This window comes from Aythya marila (genome assembly GCF_965140915.1).
Source record: "Aythya marila genome assembly, chromosome: 2".
Taxonomy (NCBI): Eukaryota; Metazoa; Chordata; class Aves; order Anseriformes; family Anatidae; genus Aythya; species Aythya marila.
The window spans coordinates 95063282-95089501 of NC_139043.1; the positions used below are offsets into that span (position 1 = coordinate 95063282).

General features: G+C 36.9%; 1 protein-coding gene across 1 annotated transcript in view; it reads left to right on the plus strand.

Annotated features, from left to right (window-relative positions):
• GABBR2 (gamma-aminobutyric acid type B receptor subunit 2) overlaps positions 1 to 26220 on the plus strand; it is a gene marked incomplete at both ends in the record, with an annotated part of 496416 nt that overhangs the window by 96877 nt on the left and 373319 nt on the right. Inside the window, one exon of the mRNA XM_082753404.1 lies at positions 11782 to 11919. Coding sequence (XP_082609530.1) covers positions 11782 to 11919 — 138 coding nt within the window. The remainder of the gene's footprint in view (positions 1 to 11781; positions 11920 to 26220) is intronic.

Here is a 26220-nt window from a genome sequence, read left to right on the forward strand (position 1 = left end):
CTCTATTTCTGTCTACTTTCCTGCCCCATTCTGCACTCTGGAAGTACGTGTGTGCGGGGGGGGGGGGGAATGGATAATACACCAATATAGCACAATGGTGGTATTCGTCACAGTAGTTTTGAACCAAGAGCACATTTAGTCTCTCTGATACTAGAGATCCATTTGGTGCAGGTTGTCCCTGCCTGACCATGGGTCTGGATACTGTTTCTAACCCATTATTTAAAAAGTCTATGACTTCTATAAAATGGGGAGTTATTGTAGTCTGGAGCTATATTACCATTTAATCCAAATTAAGGCATATCATGAATTTCATTTGACTTTTATGGGCTAAATGAAGTGATACCTTATCCAAATGATCACACATTATTCCTCCTTAAATAAATTAGCTTAGTAGAGTTTTATTCACTGTAGACAAAGTTCAGCTATTTTACATCAGTAAATGATTTTAATTAAAAAAACATAGACGTGATGAAGAATATCATACCAGATTTTCTTGACCTCTGGGTCAAGAAATACATTTTTGCCATTCTTAATTCATTAAGCCATTTTTAAACTCTTATTTTGTCAGTTATATTGTTTTTCTGCCTTATGTCTGTGTTTTCAAAATTTTTACTGGAGGAAAAAAAAAACAAACAAACAATATGGCATCAGAAAAAGCCATGCTGGGAGTTATCTAAGTTGTTCCATGTAGCGCTCTTCATAAACAAGGTTTCCTTCTAAAGAAAAAGTTTGATATTATTTTCCAAAAATACCTGATGCTTTCTGACTTTTATTAGAATTCAAATACAGAACGTCACAGATACTTTTGTGGTATTTGAAAAGATCTTCTCACATTTTCTAGGTAACTAACTTTCTGAAGCTGTAAGAACAATTCTGAAGGCCCTTGTAGTCATCTGTATCTCTTTTATTCCATCTTTGCACACTCAGAATAAAGTTTTATTTTATTTTCATGTCATGAAATTATCAAGAGGGAGGAGATTTTTGTATTTTTGTATTTTTTTTTGATGAAATTGGAGCCTCTTTCAGGAGAGAGTAGGTTGTGGGATAGGAAAAATACATATAACAAACTTCCCTCACAACTGTTTCTTGCTGATTGCTGAGAGCCAAGAGATTTTTCAAAATATCTTTGCACTTCAGCTGCAGTTTTGCTTATAGCTTATTACTGGAGAGTAGGATGTCAGACGTACTGTGATGTATGTTGCTGTTACTTCCAGTGTTTTGCATTAGTACATTTCCATTTTCTTCCATCTACAAGAGCTTCCTGATTGTTATTTATAAATTTGGACTTCCTCCTTCTGTATTCTTTTCTATTCTGTTTCTTTTTACTTGATGCAAAGAGCATAGCTGCAATTAAAAGGAGTTTTGCCATTTTCAGTACACATCAATTTTCAGTATACTAAAGAGATGCGTATCAACAGTTCAGAGGATGATGACCTTCTCTGCATTAAGTAATTTTTCCTCCAAAATAACCCAACCAAAAGAATTCTCCTATTGCAACTGAGTAGGTAGTATTAATACTTTTTTAAAAGGTACATATAAAGAATAAGAAAAAAAATAAGGATGTATCCAAATGTGCAATGTATAGTGTGTGTGAAGTCATCAAGACGTGATTTAATCCCTAGTAAATATCTTACTGAGTTCAGTGACATTCAGGTAGTACTTACAATGTTCACAGAACTATGCAGAAAGGAACATTACTTTCTTGACAGTAGGCATGAAGAAAGAAAAATGTTGGTAAAATTAAACTTTAAGGCATTTTCAGAAAATTGATTTTACTAAACATAGAAGTACTTCTGTATTGTTTACATTATTATTGTTTTTATTATGTTTATTGTTCATGCTGAACTGTATGTTTTACAGTGCTCATACACTAGCTGTGGAAAAAACCTCCATATATTTAAATTCGATCACACACACCTTTTTACTTCTGTGACCTTTTTTCTTATATTCTACAATGACACCAGTAATGGAATGAAGGAAATCTAACCAAAATATTTCAACAGATTGTGACTAGATCTGGAATGATCTATGAAAATATAGGTTATTTCTATAAGTGTAAATATAAGTGACAATGAAAGGGGGAAAGGAAAAGAAACGAGAAGGCATCAAGCAATATGAGTACCAAATTGAACAACTGATATTAGTTACTGTGTGTTGAGCTTGCCAAAATTATCTCCCTTAGCACTTCATTTTGTACTCGATCTACAACTGGCAAATGCCTTGTAAATCTACTACAGTGTAAGTCTTTTGCCTCAAAAATATGAGGCAACAAAACAGTAAGTAGCTTGCATCAATAAATTTAAGTGATAATGATCTTGGGGTTCAAGTGTTTGAAACAATTAGCACCTTCTGAGGTTACTTAAATGCCAACACACAACTGATTTCCTAGGGGAATTTTAAAAAGCCTCATGCTGCAAAGAAAGAACTGAGACATTTTTGTCTTGATGAATAATTAAAATTAATTCTCTGTTTTGTTAGAAATCATTGCAATATTGAACTTTGGTAAAAATTAGAAAAGCTGGAGAAAATTGAGCCACAATATTTTCAACAATTTGTTATTTGTTTTTTAAACATCACTGTATCTTCTTTTTTTTTTTTTTTTTTTTTTCCAACACTGTTCCTCTGGACTTACGTGCTTTGCCATAATTCCAGTAATTTCCATAAAACATATAGCAGTATAGATTACACAAGAAGCAAGAAGAAGCAAAAACGAGCAAGATATTTCTCTCCTAGTTAATACCGAGCTATACCAAAATATCTGATAAATGCTTGAGCACTGTGATGTCAGAGGAAAGAAGTCAATACTAAGAATTAGGCTTGCTTTTTATGTATTCATGCTATATATATATATATGGGAAAACAGATGTCTACATGCTGCTAAACATCTGTAAAACTGTTTTGTAAAATTATTGGATTGATGTAGAAGTGAATGAGTTAAATAGAATGAACTGTATTTTATGTGTGATCAAATAAAGTGTGAATTTTATAAAAACCCTTCTGTCCCAGGAATATTTGAATCATCACCAATTTGATTCTTGTTAGATGATGGGCCCAGCTGCAGAATAATCCAGGAGAACTCAATAAGTTATACTGAGGGATCTGACTAATTGCGCATATTGCACAATAGGATCTCTCTAAGGCTTTGGCCCAAGTGCTAGCTTGCCATTAGCAATTCAGAATGAGATGTTAATGAGAGATTCAGAATGAGAAGTCCTGGCCAGTGTTACCTGAATTACAATTTTTGTTATGGCACAGACTTAGAACAACTGCATTTGATCAGTGTTACAGCCAGATAAAAGAATACAGTGGGCCCTGTGTAAAATTATACATAGAGAAGAGAAGCAGAATGAAGGCTGAAACTGAATTCCTTGGGTTCAGATTTGTGTTTACTTACGCTGCTTGAGCAGCTGAAGAAGGAACTGTGATTGGCTGTTTCTCCTTACTGTTATTGTTTACAACATTGCCTTAAGAGCATAAAGTGGTCCTACAACATGAACAAGGTTGTGAGGGAGTGACAGATATACTGCAATCTGTTGACTGTTTCTGTCTGCCCAGCATTTTTCGCCTGTTCTTAAATAAGTTCTTACAACCAACGTCACTCATTGGCTCAGCTTTGGCTGGCTGTGGATTCCTTTTGGAGCTGGCTGTACCTGCCTTTGTGCAACCTGGAGCAGCTCACAGAGGGCACCCCTGGAGCCCCCTGCTACTAAAACTGTCATATAAGCCCAATACAGAGTCACTTTATTGAAAGGACATGATCTTCATATCATGCAAAATGTTTCTTGAACATCTTCTGAACTGCTGTCTGTGCAACAGTTACAGATCAAGGAGAAGCTTCAACTTTCTTTGAGGAGAGACTTCAACTTCCAAGCTGAACACAAATTTTGTGTGAAAAGAGGGAGCCAACATTGATCTCTGCTCTTATTGCATGCTTAAACATGGTGGAAACTTAGGCAGAGTCAGCTTTGGTTACACAGGATTTATCTACTTTTTACATCTCAACTCCATTTTGTATAGGAGTACTTAATTTGGGTTAATCCAGTGTAAATATTATATACTAGAGGAACTACTAAAGAGAGAAAATATAAGCCATATTAAAGATAATAAAATAAAAAAAAAAAAAGATAAACAGGGAAAAAGAGAAACTGCATATACTCCTTGTATAAAGACAGACGGGAAGTTTTTGTTTGTCTTGCTGGATGGACTCAGCTCTCAAATAGTAGTGAACTAAGAAAAAGAAAATAATATTGAGCAAGAAGCCAAACCCTCACAAGTTGTTTAGGTCCCTAGAAAAAAATGGCAACAGAAGAGTTGTCACCATTGCTGTGAAATCAGTAATTTACGAAGAGACAGGCAGTACCAGAGATGGAATACAAGATGTTAAATGGGATGCTAAACACCAGTAGCGTAGTGGTGACACTTCGAAAACTAGTCCCTGTATAGCAGGCAGGATCAGATAAAGAAGTTGCTAGGGAAAGTTGCAAAGTGTGGCTAACAAAAAAGTGTCAAGCTGAGAAGGTTAATTCAGTGGGAAATATTTCATTGAATTAAGTCCTCCTCTGCTGTAACCACTTCTTCTATACCAAAATGAAATCTAACTGCTAGTAGTTAAAGTTAAAAGATGATAGAGAAATCATATATAGAAGAACCTGCAATTTGGGCTGAATTGGCTACAGTTCTGAGGTAGAAAAGTCTGGTGTTGTTGGGGGGTGATATTTTTGTTTCAAATGCAGAAACGAATGGCTATTAGACCACTGAATGGCGATCAGACCAAGAAGTGGTATTGGTATTCTCCATTCTTGACTTCAGCAAGGCTTTTGACACCGTCTCCCACAGCATTCTCCTCAAGAAACTGGCTGCTCTTGGCTTGGACTGGCGCACGCTTCGTTGGGTTAGAAACTGGCTGGATAGCCGGGCCCAAAGAGTCGTGGTGAATGGAGTCAAGTCCAGTTGGAGGCCAGTCACTAGTGGCGTCCCCCAGGGCTCGGTGCTGGGGCCGGTCCTCTTTAATATCTTCATCGGTGATCTGGACGAGGGCATTGAGTGCACCCTCAGTAAGTTTGCAGATGACACCAAGTTAGGTGCGTGTGTCGATCTGCTTGAGGGTAGGAAAGCTCTGCAGGAGGATCTGGATAGGCTGCACCGATGGGCTGAGGTCAACTGCATGAAGTTCAACAAGGCCAAGTGCCGGGTCCTGCACCTGGGGCACAATAACCCCAAGCAGAGCTACAGGCTGGGAGAGGAATGGTTGGAGAGCTGCCAGGCAGAGAAGGACCTGGGAGTGATGGTGGATAGTCGGCTGAATATGAGCCAGCAGTGCGCTCAGGTGGCCAAGAAGGCCAACGGCATCCTGGCTTGTATCAGGAACAGTGTGACCAGCAGGGCTAGGGAGGTGATCGTCCCCCTGTACTCAGCTCTGGTGAGGCCGCACCTCGAGTACTGTGTTCAGTTTTGGGCCCCTCGCTACAAGAAGGACATCGAGGTGCTTGAGCGGGTGCAGAGAAGGGCAACAAAGCTGGTGAGGGGTCTGGAGAACAAGTCCTGCGAGGAGCGGCTGAGGGAGCTGGGCTTGTTCAGCCTGGAGAAAAGGAGGCTCAGGGGCGACCTTATCGCACTCTATAGGTACCTCAAGGGAGGCTGTAGCGAGGTGGGGGTTGGTCTGTTCTCCCACGTGCCTGGTGACAGGACGAGGGGGAATGGGCTTAAGTTGAGCCAGGGGAGTTTTAGGTTAGATGTTAGGAAGAACTTCTTCACTGAAAGGGTTGTGAGGCATTGGAACAGGCTGCCCAGGGAAGTGGTGGAGTCACCATCCCTGGAAGTCTTCAAAAGACGTTTAGATGTAGAGCTTAGGGATATGGTTTAGTGGGGACTGCTAGCGTTAGGTCAGAGGTTGGACTCGATGATCTTGAGGTCTCTTCCAACCTAGAAATTCTGTGATTCTGTGATTGTACTGGATAAGATGATCAGCAGAGCATGTAAGGACAGGGCAAGCACTTAATTGTAAGTTCCCAGAATAATATACTAGCCACCAATGATTTGTGATTCAAGAGTTTTCTAAGAAAATCATTGACTCTATAATTGTTTGTTTGTTTGTTTGTTTTTTGAACTCATCCAATTTCTTTTCATGTATTTGTGGACTTAAATATTCATAACACCTGATGGCAAGATGTTCCACTCCTACTTACCGTGGCATGAAGAAATTTAGAACAAATAAAAGGAAGCTGTTTTTCCTTTGGTGGTTAATTACATAGTCACAGGATGTTGTTGATATCAAAGTGTTGGTTTCAAGAGCCATTGAACAAATTTATGGAAGGAAAATCCAGCTAGAGTGATTAAATGCAAAAACAGAACTTCTGACTCTGAAAGTTCGTAAGTTGCAAATACCTGAAAACCAAGAGGATACCTTAGGAGAAGTATGCCCTGCCCATAAATCCAGGTACAGAATGTTAATCTGATTTATCTCTGTTATAGCTCAGATCAGTTTCCATATGTTCTTCACTGAATTGTCAGTATTGCTTAATGACCTTAAAATTGAAAGAAAAACAAATGAAAATCATTTTGTTGTTCTCATTCCTTAGCTCCTTCTACACTGATAGTCTAATGTAGAGTTAGTATCTGAGCAAGATTTTGTAAAGTGTAGGAAAACTTCTTTGTACCTCTGTTCTCTCTGTTCAAGTGGGTCTTATCAGGTATTTATGAGCATGTCCTTCTCTCTCTGATGATATTAGCACGGAGTGCTGCTGAAAGCTCTCATGTCGCTTGAAAAAGTTTGATATATCCATATGCAGATGACAGCTGTAGGTTATTCCTTCTCACCATAAGGGATATCTATCCTTCAGTATCTCAACAGATACCAAAACAGTTCCTTGGGTTTCATTTTGCTCAGACAACTAGAGTTGTGCCAGAATGTAGCTAACTGAGAAACAGCTGGGCATAGTTATCCAATAGCTAAAAATCTAAATATAATCATGCATCTGAACAGTGCATCAATTCACAAAAGTTCTTATTGTTACTTGTAAAACTGCAGATTTAACTAGATCCATCACATTACAGGTACCAGCTCTCTTGCTAGTCCTGTAATTACTCAGACCTGTCAATGCCATAGGAGTCAGAAAACTTCATGCATCAATTCCACAGAAATTCTCATTCTCTGCATTGAGGATTAACTCTGTGTCACTCATGTGGCCCTGACGGTTTGAGAGTACACCCAGGCATTCACTAGCCGCCAGACAGCCCTCCTGACAGCCAGCAACCCTCAGAGGTTGGTTCAGCTTCTTCTGATTTCAGTGTTGTGCTCTTCATACAGCCCTGCGCAGCAGAGAGGAAGGATGACCTGCTACTGTTTGGGTAAACTAGAAGGTCTCACTCATGTTTTCAGCTGCCGTGCTGTCCTCTCCAGAGAGGTTTCTTATCCCTGTGCATCTGTTACCCTTCAGGCAGTACTTTCTCCCTGTTTGTTCTGATTCCTTTCTTGATAGATGATGATTGTCTTTATTTGTCAGCCTTTCCTTCAGAGAGGATTCAGAAAGGTCAGCACTTCAATCCCTAAACTCATTCAACTCCTTTCTTATGCGGCAGTTCATCTAGCTATTTTTCATAATTAAAATAAGTAGTCCTGCTTTCTTCAAAATGGACTTTGTGAGGCATCATCTGTGATATTAATAAGTCTTTGTCTCGATGAGAAGTTGAGACAACTCACACATCTCTGCTTGGTGATTTCCTGGTGTGACTTGTGCATGCAATCTCTACCAAGCCATTGTGTTAAATGATGCATTTAATGTAATTATCCATTAAAAGTTTTGTTTGCTGTTTGTACATGGATTATTACTGGCTCCTGACTGAGGCTAAGCACAATAACTGATATGTTTGGGATGAGTAGCTCTCAGCCCCTTCCTCCAAAGAAAATTTTATCATGTACTAAATCACATGTATTTGAAGTTATAGTTATGGTACTAGATTTCTCTGACAAAATGCATTGCAGCCATTCTCAGTATCTCAACATGCAGTCAAGATCAACCACACGGCGTATCTGTCTCTTTTTATGTATGAGTCAAAAGTGAGCTGGCTGCAGTTCAACTCAGCAAAATAGAGATGTTAATGACAGTTTAAGTGAAAGAGCAAAACTATCTAGCAAAAGCCACGTTGGCTTCTTTGAGTAGTATTTTTAATTGTTTAAGTGTTTGACTTTTTATGAGGGATTCTTTCCCCTTCATTGCTGTTAGTCATGCTCCAATTAATAACCAAGTCAGTTTCTTGTCATCTACATGTGACTTACCCTGTAGCCTCTGTTGTTTTTTTTTTTGTTTGTTTGTTTTTCCTAAGGATTTTAGTTCTTATGCAAGCTTTTGTTGTATTGTAATTAGATTGCTATGTAGCATTGCTCATGGATCTAGTTACCATCACTTGATGAGAACAACTCAAGAACTCATTTGATTATAGGGTGGGCACTTCTGTGTTGCCTGATCTTTTTGTCCTTCAACAACCTCTTCCACAGTTAGGGATATATTAGGGTTTGGCAATAGATGATGATGAGCAGCAATAGGGTCTTCTGGGATCTCTGAAAAAGTGATGTTATAAGAGGGCTTTAGGAACTCACTAAGATGAATTTCCCATACTAAAGGCAGGAAGAAAGCTTTTCTAACTGCTTGTCTCTCTGTCTTAGTAGAGCTATTATCTTTATCTGAATGATTATTTTTTAATGCTTGTGATGGACTGTTCTGTTGCTTGGAGGAAAGAATGTTATATACAGTATATGTTGTGAAAAGTGACATTAAACAAATGTGAAAGTCTGCTTTCTTCCATCTCTATTGTTTTTCCTTTTGTTTCTGTCCAGCTTTTTGTCCATTCTCAGTTTTAAATCCTTTTTCTTCATTTCTGGGAAACATTTTGGACCATTTTTACAGTTTTGCTCAAGGAGCAGACTGACTCTTCTAATTAATTGTGGTGGCTTAAAAGGCAACATGGTAGGCTTGTAACTGAATCTCATTCAATAAAACCCCACACATACTTTGGACTGATCAGTAATATATCTCCGCAGTGCAAACCTTTATACTTTAGAAAAGACAAATAAAGCTTTCAGCATATATTCCAAGGAGAAATGATGAGTGGCTGGAAGAGAGTTGTTTTCATGAAAGTGTCTTTATAAACATGCAGAGACCAAATAAATAAGAAAGAGGAACCCTGTTTATAATAGCAATCTGAACTTCCCAGCAAATTTACCCACTGCATATAGTGACTTTACTACAGTGAGAAAAAATTGTGTAGGCAAATAGTAGTTAAAGGATGCATAAAAGTTTTGTAAAGTAAAAGTAAATTTTAGTATGAAGTGTACTTCAGATAACAGATTGTACATCTTTATCATTTAAAATACAGAATTTTATTTCTCCATAACTTCTTATACGTATACCTGCTTCATGGGCTACAGATTCCAACTGTTATTTTACTATCAACGTCCTTATTTCATATATGTATTCTTTTTAAACTTTTATTCAGTGAAACACTGAAAACATATGACATAGTGCAAAAATATGAATTATATTCTCTGATTTTAAGTTGGTTAGAAAATCAAGTCAATAATCTCTTTTGCTGCAGGTTGAAATGGTGGGGTGAATGAGGGCAAAGATTTGGCTAAATGTCAGTTAAGTACAGTTTCTATATATTGTATTTAAATTTCTAGAGTCCTTGGTTGCTTATAGAAGTAAAGAATCACAGAATTGTCTAGGTTGGAAGAGACCTCGAGATCATTGAGTCCAACCTCTGACCTAACACTAACAAGTCCTACAATAAACCGTATCGCTAAGTTCAACATCTAAACGTCTTTTAAAGACCTCCAGGGATGGTGACTTGACCACTTCCCTGGGCAGCCCATTCCAATGCCTCACAACCCTCTCAGTAAAGAAGTTCTTCCTAATATCCAACCTAAAACACCCCTGGCGCAACTTTAGCCTGTTCTCCCTTGTCCTGTCACCAGGCACGTGGGAGAATAGACCAACCCCCACCTCACTACAGCCTCCTTTAATAAAGAACGATAAGGTCACCCCTGAGCCTCCTCTTCTCCAGGCTGAACAAACCCAGCTCCCTCAGCCGCTCCTCATAGGACTTGTTCTCCAGACCCCTCAGTAGTAGAATATTTAGCTGCACTTGGAATAAAAAAATGATCTTTAAGTAGGGGGTGGAGGTGTAAGGATGGAGGACTCTGCCTGATCACAGTCTTGATTCCTACACATTATGAGCTTGCCAACGATCCATCAAACTGACAAGGGAGCCTCTGCCATACTGATTTTTTTTTCCTTTAATAAGAAAGAAAAAGTTGTTCTATATTATGCAATTTTAAACTCTGCAGCAATAACCTGTATCCTTCTGAATAAGTAAGAGGAATAATTCTATTCTGGCAAGTAGCATGTAAATAGAATACTTTTTCTTTTAGCATATTAATTCAGTAAGAAGATTAATATAAGCTTGCAAACTTCTTAGGCAAAATCTTTATTCTTTCAACAGAACGCAAAACAATTACTACTTGGATGCTGATAGTAAGTGAACTGTTTTATTGAATAGTTACAATGAAACATAGGACGTTGGTGTACAAAAAATAGTTCATGTAAAGATTATGAGGAAGAATTTGTAGAGGAGGGAAAAAAGGGCAGAGGATATTGTTTCAAAATGGGAGATAAAGAAGTGTCTGCTACTAGAGAAGTGGTACTTACCATTAGAGCCCATTGGCAGGCTGACTTCCAGTACAGTTTGGAATCAAATTCTGAACTTCAGGTACATGTTTTATTAACACTGCTTCAAGCTCAGGAATTAAGATGGGACTACATAAATTATTATGAATGATCAATACTACTCCAGTCAATGACTGATATTCAAATATTTTGTGATACTGACTCTTACTCTTTATTTCTATTGTCAGTCCTGGTCACAATTTATGGTATAGTTATTTAAAATTGAACAAATTAATGCAATTGGATAATTGCCAAACTAATTATCAGAAAATCCCAGAACAAGTCATGTTGAATGGGTCCTCAGAAAGTCATTTAGTCCAGTCTTCTGCTCAAAGCAGGGCAGGCTATTAGAGCAGACAAATTAATTCCTAGTGTATTCTAGGAATACTCTTAGAATATTCTTTTGATATTTTTTGAAGGCTTTGTGTTGTCCTTCTAAATGACAGACTCTTTAGTATATATGTGTGTACACACATATGTGCGTGTATATGTGTATATATATATATATATATATATATATGTATGTATGTATTTTGCACAGAGTGCTGAGCATGGACTTTAAGAACAAGTTTCTTAGGAGTTTTGTTAGAGATGGAACTTGCTTTACAAAGAGGCACAATGGGTAATGTCAAATTTTCCTTCAACTATGAAAGTTCTGCTGACATCTAGTGTTACATTCCAAATTTTGCCTTGGGAAATGGTAGCTCTGAATGCAGAATAATTTCTCATTTATTTATTTATCTATTTTTATTCTGTGTCAAAAGATAATATCAAAATTCGGATGTCCCAGCTCTGCTTTGGAAGGAAGAAATAAGGGGTTTTAATGAAGTGAGGAGGGGCTTTCCTATTCTTTTACTGCAGCGTGTTAGGGGTCCAAGGCAGAGTGCACAAGTTATTCATGTCTGGGCCATAAGATGTTATATGTTGTTCAATTTATACTGTGCAACCCCTCAAATTTATCCCTACCCAGTTGTTTATTACTTAGTTCATTAAGTTATTTGTGATGGTGAATATTTTCTCTCTCTTTTTTTTTTTTTTTTTTTTTTTTTCTTTTCCCCAGTGTGACAATGCAAAAGGACTCAAAGCCTTCTATGATGCAATAAAATATGGACCTAATCATCTGATGGTTTTTGGTGGCGTATGTGCAACAGTTACTTCTATCATTGCTGAATCTCTAAAGGGATGGAATTTGGTTCAGGTAAGACATGAAATGAATTATATTCAAATGCTGAATATTTTGTACATCTGTCTTTTTTAATTTAGAACCTTAGTGTTTGATGCTTTTTAAGCTTAACATTTTGTGTAATTAGTATACCACCATTCTGAAGGTCAGTGCAGTTGCATGTAAATAAAGACAGCCACTTTCATATAGTACTAGATTCCAAGGCAAGGCATTGTGCTCAAAATATTTGAGTGTGGGACAACAGTTGTTCATCTCAGAAGATCAATTAATTAAAATTAATTTGATGTATCTCAAAAAGCAACCTAAAAGTTCAGTCATGCTAGGTGAGCAAATCTCAGCTCTAAACAAGGTAGAGGAACTTGTCAGTCCTTAAACTATGGTACACTGGGGTCTTTACTCAGTCTCTACTCAATCATAATGCAATAATTCCTATTGACTTTAAAAGTGTTAGGAGTACATAAATTGTAAGTAGTAACTGTGCAAGAGTTTCAGTATTTGACTCAGAGAGCACATTTATTCCCAGCTGTTCTTTCTGACTTTCTCAAAGGTCAAGTTTGTGGAAAGGTTTCTTCTGCTGAGGAATCAGAATTTATTAATATTAATCTTTAAAATGCGGATGATAGCAGTATGATTTTCTTCATTTCTTCAGTCATCTGCCCAGTAATGATCTTGAGGTTGATAGCTGTTCAGGCAATGCAGGCAGCAAGTTTTGTTTTTCAGCTGTGGAAAAACCTCAGCGTCCTACTCAATATTTGTATTGCCCAAAGATATAATTTGTATCTTGCTTTATTAATATATATATATATATATATATATATATATATTGTGTAGCAGAGTGATAAAATAATAATATATAGCAATCACTTGAGGTTTCACTTACAAACAGATCCCTCTTTTCCACCTGGAATACTCACTGAGCAGAGTGCAGAATGAACAAATGAAGCATAATTAAGTTTGTGAAGAAGATGATGATCAGAGTACAAATGGGAAATTCTTAGGAGGATAATTAAAGTAGCTTGTTAACTGTGTTTGCAATGCTTGTCATATCAGACTTTTTTTTTTTTTTTTTTACGCTTCAGGATTATTTTTTTTCTGATGTGAAAAACATCAGTTCTACTATGGAAACAAAATAATAGAATATCTCTGGGGAGAGCTGGGAAAGGAAGGGAAAGCTTGAAACTATCATTTACCACTCTGTAAAAAATGGCCTAGTACATGGGCTATAATGAAATGTGTGGCTGGAGCCCTGTTATTTTGGAATTTGTCACATGGAACTTCCAGATGATGTAGCTTGTTTTAAGGAATGGGATTTCATTGTGCTAAATCCTTTTAATTTATGCTCAATTTCTGCCTGCTAGAGCCTGAAAATCTTTTTTTTTTTTTTTTTTTTTTTTTTAATGCAATTGCTCAGTCAATAAGTAAAGGCAATTAGAAAGCTCCTAGTTGCTTTTAAATGGCTGACTTTGTCAATATATGTGTTAACTTATATAATGATATGAAGCATTGCTACGAGACAGCATCTGTTTCTCTGTATTTAACAACTACAACTGTGACAAAATCCTAAATGTTATTAATGATACCAGTATATCAAGGGATTCTCTGTTGCTTGGGCTCAGTGTCCTGCAGGCACTAGATCAATCCTCACATGGCATAATTCCACTTTGTGGCAGGTTTTTATATATCGATTGAATGATGAAAGAACACAAGCGATAGTGTGGCTGGGGAGTGTGGTGAAGCTTAGTGGATGGTACAGCAAGAATGGAAACAGTTTGTGGAAGTGTCGTGTCACACAGAAACAGCAATATTTGTATCTGCAAATCAGTGTGTATGCATATATATATCAGCATATATCTGCAAAATATGATGTATAAGATAGTGGGAAAACGGAGTATAAATCCTTCCACTCCTCAGAATCCTCTGTCTTGAACATCTTTGATTAAATATGTAACTTGAATAGATGGAATAGACAAAAATCTGTAATTCTCGGTAGTGGAGAGATAATATTCAGCCTGAAAAAATACAGGACTGTCCTCCCTCCCTTAAAGCTTGAAAATTCACCTCAGAGAATCAGAGCAACCTCCCATAAATAGTTATGTAAATTTGTGATCATGCTAAAGTCATTCTGTGTTGCAATCTAGAAGAAGGAAAACAGTGTGTATAGACAAAACCTAAGGTGACATCATACTGCTGAGTAGAGGATTTGCATTTGGATGTCTGACTCCATTGTTTTTCTCTGGTGCAGGCAGTCGTGAACACAGAGCTCTTAACCCTAGCAGGAACATTTGATTTGATCTGATTTACGCAGGTGTCCTGTGACTGTGCAAACTGATGACTGTCTTCCCTGCAAGAGAAATGCAGAATTCTGGGAGTACTGGGGAGAATAGGGAAGAAAAGAAGGACAACGGAACATTTACCTTAGCAAATCAGATACAAGACCGATTGCCTGGAAAACTTTTCTAGAAGTCTTTTAGCCCTGAATTCCAGGTTTCTGTCTAACTGTTTTTCTTCCACTTGGGAGACTTTTTTCTCTCTCTCTCTTTTTTTTTTTTTTTTTTTTTTTTCATTTCTGCCTCTTCCCTATTGTCTCCAGTAAAAAGTCTCCAAAAACAAGAAATCAAATAAAAGGCAAAAAGTACAAATGTGCTGGAAATTATTACATTGCCTTTCTTACTCAAACAATTCTATAATAGTGATGAGAGGAAGGAAAGGGAGATAATTTTCTGCAAGAGAGCTGTGGTCTGTACACTCCTTACTGTGTTCTGTTGATAAAGACAGTGTCTTTACTTCACTGTGTGAAGTACAGTGAATAATATATAATATAAATATATATAATATAATATATATAAGTATATAAAATAAATTGAGTTCACTGGTGCCCCGCAACAGTGTGAAATAAGGGAGACTATCAGAGCTTAACAGTCTTAGTCTGAAGGTGCCTTGTTCTGTCTTGTTTTCATACTGTGTCTAAACAGAAGGTACTTTTCTTCTCCCATCTTGACAAATTTTGATTTACTTATAATCAGCAACAGAATGGGAGATTTTGTTCTCAACCGGCTGTCTTCAGCTGCTGGCTGATTCAATTATCTCTTACTGTAAAAAAAGTAATGATTTTTTAATGGTGCTCTTTGAATCTGTGGAAAAAGCAAGTTGTTTTAGACAGCAAATACTTATTTCATCCTTAATGACTTTCACTGAGATGTGCTAGGTGTCACAATCTGTTTCTGAACACTCATTCTTAGAAGGAGAGGCACATATACCCATTCCTTAGCTTCTCAAACCTGGAAAATTGAGAGCTTCCCTGTGAGCCATTCCTGTGTGCCAGCAGTCATTACTTTGCTGAGTGACAGCCTGAACACAGGCTGGGGACTGCTGCTACGGCTTTGATCTCCCATCTGTGGTGTGCAATCAGTTTGAATCTTTGGCATTTTGCTTATAAAGTGCTAATACTATTCTCTGTATCTGGCAATGGGTCATAAAGGTTTGAAGGTGTAACATGGGGCATTTTCTTTGCTGTCAGGGAAATACTTCAGTATGAAATTCTTCAGCATTCATCTTATCTCCATTCCCTTTCAATGAGTATTTGAGGCCGTTAAGCAGTGTAAAGAAGAATCACTGGCAATATCTGCACTACACTGAAAATGACTAGTTATGTATTTTATTTTATACACCAATACATTCCAGATAGTATCCAGGTTGTCCAAAATGGAGGAGATTGTTCATAATTCAGTCTTTCTCTTCTGTTTCAGGCTATCCATCAACTGTTTATCTTTCCATGTGAATTTCTTATGCTGTCAAAACTGTCTGGTTTGTTTAGACTGTTGTTTCACCTATTTTCCATTGTCATCTGTCACTTCTTGTTTCCCAATTGCCATCTTAATATAAGAATTTAAATGGGATGAGGATTTTGACCAAACTGGCCACCTCTCTCAATTTGTTGAACTACTTCTCCATTTTGGAGATTTTTCTTTTTCCTTTGTTGTGATGTTTACATTCTCTTACAGTCTGCTTCATTTATCTTTTCTGTCAACTCTGGAAATAAGCCTCTTCCAGAATCAGTATAAATATTACCCCTTGCTTGAAATATCCACCCTCCACATATTTAATGTAATCTAGTCATAACTGCTGGCTTCTAGACAGGTAACTGCTACAGGTCCAGTGATTAGATCATAATGAGATTCACAACACAGAAACCTTGTTTAGGATTCAGAGTCTCATGTTGGAACATTTTCTGAGAAAACTGTAGGTACTCTAATCATGATGTATTGCTCACTTTGTGGGCTGGACTTCTGGCAGAAAAAAGAAGTCTCCTGTATTAACATGGGGCAGCTTCACATGTTAGAAAGGGAAACTCCTTTAGTTCTCTAACTTGATGTCACGGAGTATTAAAGAGCCTACCCTGAGATTTGTTATATTATCACAGAAGTCCATAGGCATTCAAGATCCAATACCTGAATTGCCAGAAAGACAGCTGATATTAATGAAAATCACTGATGCTCTTAGCTTTTGGTTTCCTTCTGAAACAAGACTGATGTGATTTTATTGTCAGTTCCTCCTGATAATTTCTGACCACTGTCCAACTGAAACCATATTTTAACAAAGAACTTCCCAAAGATTATTAGCCTCTACACATTTCTGCATAAAGAAACTGCTGGGGAGAGGGATCCAAATGAAGGAAAGGCTGTGACATGAGCATGGAGGTAACTGGGAGCCTGCCATTACATTTGTTGCTTCTTGTCCAGCTGCTGATTATGAGAATGTGACTGATTGCACTGAGAATTTTAAAAGCAGTGGAAAAAAGCAGAGAAAATGTGGACAAGTGGTAAAGAACAGAGGATTATGAAGCAGGATTTAAGGTGTTTTTGTGTGTAGAATTGTAGGACACTATACGAAAACAGACTTTATTTGTTGGCTCTGTTACTCATTAAGGTACATGTTAATACAGCCTATAGCTAGTGTTTTTTAACACCTCCATAACACAAATCATCTCAGAGGTTTCTATGCTGCCCACTGAATCATATTTCTTCTTGTTAATGTCAGGATTTTCTAAATCCTCGTGCTTGTTACTTGGAGCTCTGGCATGGGCACATAAACATTTTGAAAAAAAAAAAAAAATCACGTTCCTTGTCACGTTTGTTTCAGCACAGTGAGTTTGTGCTACTTTTGCTTCACTGCACAATTTCTATGTATCATTAGTCTGAGCAATGAAAAGGGCATTTAAACTAGTCTTTGGCTAAGAAGATTAGCTACTTCTATCTATGAGATGCAGGCGGTCCCATTTGAACAGGCCAGTCTCCCATTGGAATATGACCCAGCACACCACAAAACTAGAGTCTTTGGCTTCTCAGCCCTCAGTTCACTATTATCATCATTTTTTTGTTTTCTTTGCTTTCCTATTTTATCTCCTGGGATTGGAGGGATTTTGTAGACTTTCTTTGCTGGTGTTGTAATTTTAACAGGCAAAGTGTGCTAGGGAAAACACTTCTTGAGGACTTATGTAAGGTGCAAACCAGATGACATTCTGGTCCTGCTTTCGGGAGTTAGTTGTGCACATAAGGAAGTTTTACTTTCTTCATCATAGAAATGCCTGGGAGCTCCTGAACAGGAAGAAAACACAGCAGGACTGACCTTCAGGTAGAATTTCATGTGAAGATTCTCCTCATTTGAGAGAGGCTCTGTTGAATTTGGAGGGAGAGAGACCTTTTAGTTCTACAAATCCTCCCCTTGATACAAGTTGCCAGCAGGAGCTTTGCTGTTATTGACGCAGCCCTCCTGAAGCTGTGTGGTTGCTGCTGGGGAAGAAAATGCATGGGGAGTTAGATCAGCAGTATCATGCCTCCTAATTAGGCTGTGTCTCTGTGGGTAGCACAGATGTGTACATGTGCAAGGTAGGATGGATTATGGCTTGGGAAGTTAGTTGTATATTCATCCTCAAACTTAGAGAAATTAATGTTGCTATACACCTGCGAGGACAAGCCCAGAGCAGAAGAATTAACTTAGTAGTGAAAGTTCTTTCTTTCCGATGTTGATTCCTGGTGCATTATTTCAGTTGTACCTCAGTGGAAACATTAGTCACTGTTAATCACAGAAATTTGTTTCATGAAGTTTAAATTGAAAATTTCAGAAAATTTCCAGACTGAGGTATGGTAAAAAGTGCATATCTTCTATAGCAGATGCCCTGCAAGATGTAGCAGGACCTTCCCTCCACTTCTTTCTGTCTTCTGTTTAAATGTATGAGACTGATTTACAGTGAGATGACTTGGCTTAATCTGGCTTTCTCTCAGTTTGAAATTGGCTTCTGTCCAGTATTCACTTAATTTAAATATGATTAGCTGTTCTTTTTGATCTCATTTGTCTTGTATTTCTACTGTTGGAGAGAACAGTAAATGACAGTGTACACTGTTTTTGCATTTGATCTAAAGTCAGCAAGTTCAGTTTGTTACATAAAATGTGAATGAAAGTATTTAAATGAAGTTCTAGAGTTAGGTCAAAGCTACCAAACTGATAATATCAGTTTGGTAATAATATCAAAGCTATCATACTGAACCTGTATTTTTATTCTAACTCTGACCTGCATGTTCTGAAGCAAAAAATATCTTTTTTATTAGTTTTGTTCTTCTTGTCTGTTTTTCCATATTCATTCATTCACATTTGTTCAGTGTTGGATCAATAATGCAGATTAAATAGGTGATCGTCTACAAAGTAAACAAAAATTTAAAAACTTGTTATGAAGCATACTGTTGAATAAATACCTCTTTTTTTTTTTTTTTTTAAAAATTCTTATTTCACTGAAATCCTGTTAGAAGATAGAAATACAGGATTTAAATTTTGAGCTAGTCACATATTACCTTTTCATTCAGTATAGAAAATTTGCCTATTTTCCTATTTCCGAGTCTGGATGAAAAAGGTGTCAGCAAAATGCATTTGCTGAGAATTTTGTTTCTGGAAAAACAAAAACAATTTTGTTTTTATATGAAGGTGTTTATTGATTTGTTCACATTCAGCTTATATGGTGAAGCCTGAATCATGTGTAAGTTCTAAATAATGTAAAATGTGTATGATCCATTCTACACAGATCTCATATTACTATTTTATTTATTTTATTTATTTGTCCTCTGTTAAATTTTTAATTTAAATGGGACTAAATTGAAAAAATTAGAAAAAGAATGTCTGTCTTAAATACTGCTTTAACAAAATTTTCAGGACAACTCTACTGTTATTCACATGTTTCACAGCAAATGCTTAAAAAAATCTGTGGTACAATAAAGTTGAGAAAATTTTGGAGATTCAGAAATGAGAGGTGATAATACTTGCCTTTTTTCCAAGATTCCCTGCTTAAGGGCAGTAGATTCTGAAGTCATTGACAAACAGTTACTAGACATCAGCTGGAATGCCTAACCCTTTGACAACTTGTGCTTAGAATTGCCGCAGCAGCAAAATACTTGTTATGTGTTTCTCCACAGATCTGGAAATGCTTCATCTGCATTGCAGGTTGGCCACAAAATCACTTCTGCCAGCTGCTAGCAGCAGAGGAATATTTACCTCTCCCAGTTCAAACACTTTCAGAGTTCTTTTCTATTATGTTCTTTATAATAGAGCTAATTAGAAAATTTCTGAAAAATCAGAGGAAGCAGCACGAGACCAAAGCAGGCTGGTCTGGAAGTGCCTGGGTCTCTGGCTCAGGGCTGCTCTCATGGGAGAGCCTCTCTGGTCCCAGGATGCCCATTGATGGTACTGGAAAAGCAGGGGTATTATTTTGCTATGAAGTATCCCCTGCATTTGGGAAAACACATTTAATTCTGAATACATCAGATACTCCCTCTCCTCCAGATATTCTTTCCTTCAGTCTACATCGTCTCTTGAAGAAAAAGAAAGGGGTGGGACAAAAAAAAAACACACAAAAAAGCCATAACATATGAACATTGATGTTTTTTCCAAACATAAAATCTTGTTTTATTGCTAGCTCAATTAATTGGTAAAGTGTTTACAGCACCCAGTTTTGCATATTATCAGAGTATGGATTTTTTTACCTGTTTAACTTTTATCAGATTCTTGTGTCTTATTGCTTATCTTTGTTTTGTTTTTATTTCTTTCTATTTGGTAGTTTCTGTAAAAGACATTGGAGTCTTTTCTTGTGTGGTTTCCACAGCCCCTCAACTAGTGTGGACCTTCCAAATAGAATCTTGCTCAGTTACCAAAACGTTTCAGTATTGCCCTTTGCAGTCATTGCTGCAAGAGGTATTCTATCACGTCCCCCTAGGGTGGTTTATTACCACTTCCTGCTGCTTTTTCTGGAGGTCCTTCTGAGGAGATGCTTGGCTTTGATTGTATCTCTTCTTTCTCTCCTGCTCCCTGCCCTGATATGATAGACAGACCTAAGGTTTTCTTTGTTGGAAAATCAGCTTGTGTTTTGGCATCTTTGCTATGCTAGATGAGGCAGACTGTGATATATGCTGATTTATTTTCCAGGTCTGAGATATTTTTTTTCACTGTGCTTTTTCTAGTACTTTATATCTGTCTAGTACCTGTTTTCTGTATGGCTCAAGACACTGGACAGTAGTGCTACTAAATTTCCATCTAACCCATAGATGGTCAGTGTGTCTCCTCTTGAGTGTTTGTGGGAAAAGGACACATGATTTGTGGGGATATACCTGTGTGACACTAACGATATTAACGATAATCTTGGATTCTGTTCTCAGTTCTGCTCAATTCTGTCAACACTGTTGCATTGATGCTTTAATCATATAGCTTTATTTTTTATTTTTTATTTTTTATTTTTTATTTTTTATTTTATTTTTTTTTTTTTTTTACATTGTGACCCATAGATGTGGCTTAAAGTCTCCCATTGTTGAGTGGGAGCAACATTATAGTTTCTCAGCAATTGCACTATTACATTTTGAGATCACCTTTGCATTTTTCTCTGTATCTGACTTTACAAAAATCTTTTTTTTTTTTTGGTCTCTTATTTGAAAGCTAGCTTAGGGAAATCAGATGCTAATTGGTTGCCCATCTGTATATGATTCTTCTGCTTTGTAGTTTATAATGATCGAAAACTACCTTTCTTCCTAAAAATACAATATTTTTGTCACTTTTTAGTTGTGTCTTGGCCATCAATGTTAATTTACTCAAAAGTATTAAGATTGTACTATTGTATTTTTGTAATTATTGCAACATTTAAAATCCAAAAATCTAGTTTCCATCTTTGTTAACCACTGATCCCCCAAATATGGCCCATACCTAGAATTTTTGTAAAGCCAGAGTTGGTAATTTTGGTACGAGGTGTGCTGGAGTAACCGCTTTATTTTGTTTCTGAAAGGTAGCTTGGGTATGTTCTATAAGACTAGCTTGTTGACTTGTTTCTTAGTAGCTACCTTGGAAAACCCTGGGACTGCTTTCTGTCCAGTTCCTTTCACCAACTAACTCAAGGCAAAACTGGTATGAAAAAATGTATTGCTTTATGCCATTACTCCCACAATCTAATTTTGAAATTGAAATAAAATATTTCTGGCCTTTAAAAACAGAAAAAGCTTAATTATGTTCCATTGAAGAAGTAATAAATTGTTCATATGTTTATAGAAAAGTAAGATCTGAAGTACAAATCCTCTTATAATAGAGGCTGTTCAAAGGGCTTGATTCTCTAGTGCACTGTAGCGCTCTTGGTATATGATTCATCTGCGTTATGACCAGTATGGTATTTGTCTTAATTCTTGGTATCCTCAGTGCTCCATACCTCTAGAGTGATTCCTGGGGTACCATTCTAGAGCAGTACTTCTTGCTGCATGCTTTCCCCTGGCTCAGCTAAGTTTTAACCCATCTTGAGAAAAAAAATGGATAAACAAGGCATACTTGTGTTTTATTTGAAGTTAAAGTGATTTGGAAACACATTTATTTCCTTTAGCCTTAGTTATCACAGATATCAAAACCAGAATTTCAGTCAGGGAAAATAGTTATGATCATTGCAGCTTAAAAGCCCTAAAGCTTTGTTGGAAAAGCACTAACACATGCATACAAAATTGCTGCTGAAATAATCCATAGTTGGAGTAAGAAGGTTTGGTCCTAACATTACACTGAGAACAGGAACACATTACACAACTCTTCAGCTCAGACTTGTTCTGAGACATTTTCTTTGCCTTCTTATCACATTCGAGACTCATAACTGTAGAAAGCTTAAGTAACTGAGTCTAAACTTTTCCTTGAAGAATAATTCCAGAATAGTACCTTTCTTAACTGTCTTTGAGAAGCTCTTCCTGGCTCTCTGTGTTGTAATTTCTAACTGGAGTTACAAATCCAGATTTCATTTGATTTCTTCTCTTGCCTTGGTTTTGTTCATTTTTATGAAATGAATAGCCTGAGATTTCTGAGCTCTGTGTTAAATTATGTCACATTCTGTTCTTAATTCTCAAAGAAAAAGGAAAGTATTTCCCCACTGAAGTTCTGTCCTCATCTTTCTGTGTTTTGCTGAAGTCCATTAGACTATATGTTATCCGATGTACAGCATATCACAGGCTGATTAATAAGCTACAGAAGGATTTACAGCATAACCACTAAGAGCTTTGTTTGCTTTATGATACTACACTAAGCTAGGAAAGTTCTCTGGCTACTTATAATTAAGCTACTGTGAAGGTGCAATATGTATCAGGAGGTGGATTCATTATGTCAGTTTTCTTTCCAAAAGTAAAAAGATTAGTGGCACAGCTTCTGAAAGATTCATTCAAATCCTTCAATATTCAGATGCTGAAACAAGAAAATATATGGCTGTGGGAGTGAAAGATCTCCAACCAGGCAGTCTAAATTATTGCATGAAGTACTTTAGAGCTGTATTCATTATTAAACATTGCCATGTTGACACAAAGAAAGATTTAATTCGTTCTTTAAAACAGAGCAAGAAAGTTCTTTGTCATAACCATTTGGAAAATAAGAGCTTGTAAAAGATCTATGACAGTCTCAATTTGAAACAGTATACAATTAGAAATCAAAAGCTGTATGCTGCATTTCGCATTTGTAAACAAACTCCCAAACTAGATCCACTATTCTGTTTAAGAATTCTGTATTTGCAAGGAAAAAGTCAGTTCTGGGAAAGTGGGGTAGACTTGCATCATTCATAATAATGTTTTTGTTTCATTTTTCTTTGTTGTTGTTGTTGTTTTCTATAAAGACATAATCATGCTAAAGAGATTATTTTCCTAATGTCTATTGTTTAATTTAAAAGATCAATCCAAAGTCTTGTTTAAGTAAGCAGATTTTTATTGATTATTTTTTGAAGACTCTAAATCCTACTGAGAAAAGCAGGGTGATTGAGCAAGCAATAGCAATCAGTATTATGTTTAGGTCTTGTTAACAAAATGAAAAGCAAATACTAAAGAAAGATGTGAAGACTACGGTTGGTGCTGATTGTTACAGGCTTATATATATTTACATATATAGACAGACATATTTAGAATTATCTAAAACTGTCTTCACTCCTGATGGCTCAGTTTACTGCTGATGGGGCAGTGTTACATTTCAGGTAAATGTGGTTGCATTTTCTTGCATTGTATCAGAATTAATTTTCAGTCAGGAATGTGGCTGACATGCCTAGGTGGGTGCTATGTATGCAGTTTTGTTTGACTTTTTTTTTTTTTTTCCTTTGACTTCCTACTCTCCAGCTGTTTTGGCCCTTCACCTGCAATATTCTGCTTGCTTATGAGAAGTTAAAAGGTTAAAAAAAAAAAAAAAAGTCTGATTTGCCAATCAGAAAGAGAAGGATAGATCAGGGAAACCAATAGCTTACTGTTGTATAAGGAGCCTGTATGTTATTTGTGTATAATGATAATGGTGATAAGAAATTTCCTGTGATCAGACACTCTGGAAGAAATGTGTCTTCAAGCAAATTTGATTTTTCATCAGTGACCTTCATGAAATCTTTTCTGATACCTGTGTCTTAGCTAATGAAATTTAGTAATGTGGCAGTTGCCAAAACTGATATTGCTTCAAAATAACATTAACATTGATAATGAATTCTTTGAGTAGATAATGTAAAAAATCTTGTGACCAATGCAATTGTGTCCTTACTGTTGGAAGTCTTCCTGACAATGTGATAAAATCCTCTCTTTATGAGCTATGAGGCCCTAAGTTTCACTTCCTGACACATCCACCTTCATTGATCAAGACCTCAAGCTACAATTTTGGAACTATAATTATCATAGCCACCTTATGCATAGATTGCACTCAAGGTTGCATGAGGCATATATCCAATTATAAAATAAGGTCTCCCCTCGTAAAAGATGTCCCTGCACTAATTTGACATGTCTCCTATTCTCCTATTAATTTGTCTAACGGTTAGACCACAATAAGAGATGTATGAATTTGCTATTTACATTGTCTTAAAAGGTGTTTTATTTATTTTTATTTTTATTTTTATTTTTATTTTTATTTTTATTTTTATTTTTATTTTTATTTTTATTTTTATTTTTATTTAAACCATTAAAACAAGACAGACAAATTCTGTATTAATCTTTATAACAATAAATAATTCTGTGGTTTGTTCTTTCTTTTCAGCTCATTCTTAATTTTTTAGTTTTCCATTGCCACAAGTAGTGCTAGGAAGACTTAAAGGAAACAAGTTGCCAATTAGTCATGGCTTGCAGTCTGTTCCTTTGAATAGTAAGCATTTATTTTTATGTCTAAAAGTTCATGTTCGTTCCTGCAGATGAACCAACAGGGCATAATTTCCTAGTTAGTTCAATGGCTCAACTGGTTATGTGAACTGGGAAAATGAAACTTTAAATGTTGTTGCCCAACATACCACTGCTTTGCAGATGGTCTTGTAATTGTCTTGCAAAGACAGCTTGCATCTCCAACCCCAAATGATTTCACATAGTATAGGACATCCTTAGCATAGCTGTAAAGGGGAGAGGGCACTGTGCAGTAAATTTGATGATTCATGTCTACTGAGAATATGTGGATTGTATTACTTTGGAATTCTTAGCTGTATGTCCAAGAGACTGTATAAATACTGCCTGAATTTGTTGCCCAATTTGTTGTTTTTTTTCATTTGCAGCCCAGAAAGCCAACTATCTCATGGGCTGCATCAGAAAAAGTGTGGCCAGCAGGGCAAGGGAGGTGATTCTCTTCCTCTACTCTGCTTTTGTGGGACCCAACCTGGAGTTCTGCGTTCAGCTCAGGGGTCCCCAGCACAAGAAGGACATGGGGAAACCTAAAGGAGGCCTACAGGAAAGCTAGGGAGGGACACTTTGTCAGGGAGTGTAGGGATAGGACAAGGAGAAATGGTTTTAAACTAAAAGAGAGTAAATTTAGATTAGATACTAAGAAAAAATTCTTTACTCTGAGGTTAGCAAGGCAATGGACCAGCCAAAGAAGCTGTGGATGCCCCATCCCTGGAGGTGTTGAAGGCCAGGCTGGATGGAACGTTGGCCAATCTGATCTAGTGGGTGTCATTCCTGCCCATGGCAGAGTCCTTGAAATTAGATGATCTTTAAGGTCCCTTCTAACCCAAACCATTCTATGATTCTACATATGGAGAAATAAGCATAGCCACACATCCATGCTCCAGGTTTACCTGAAAAGAGTGAAATACAGCGAAGTGTAGACATTCTCAGAGCATGCTTTGGTCCCTGAGAGCATAGAGTTATAATGTCTGTTGCCTAAACCCTGAGGAGGGTGGGATTTCAGATGCACTTCTCAGTTTGTAATGGCTCATTGCTCCAGCTCTAACCACCTCCAGTCCCAGTATGCCAGATGTGTTTGAGTCCCATCCTAAGGCACTTAACTCTCCCTGTGTGCTGTACAGTGAGCTTAAGTGCCTAACTTTGTTTTCCATAACTCTGAAAAAAACATTGATGTTCTCAGACTATGAGTATTTGCCAGGTATTTCTGAAACCATGTCTTTCTTTCATCATACTGCAACTGCTTGTTCTGCTTAATCACCATACATAAAATTGCAGTTCTAATTTTACCATCACAATCGGCTGCTGTGGAAGTGGCTGTAATGAACAAAATGAAAAGTTATTAGCCAAATCCTTTTTCCTGCTCTGCAATCTAATAGTCATCTGGAGAAATCTCTTCAAAGTTGTTATAACAGCTTTATGGGCTCAGTACAGAGTAAGTCGTATGCTTCTACTGAGGATTTAAGCTAGTATTATACATGGAAGACCAAAACACTGATTGAAAAAAAATCCCCTTCATGGAATTTTAGCCTGCTTTTAGGAATGCATAAATGCACAAGTCAGCTCCCTTTTTGTCTTAGTTGGCTCCAGGTGCTGGACATTTATGGATCTGCCTTTGTGTATGCTATCTAGACCAGCTCTAGCTGATACGGCC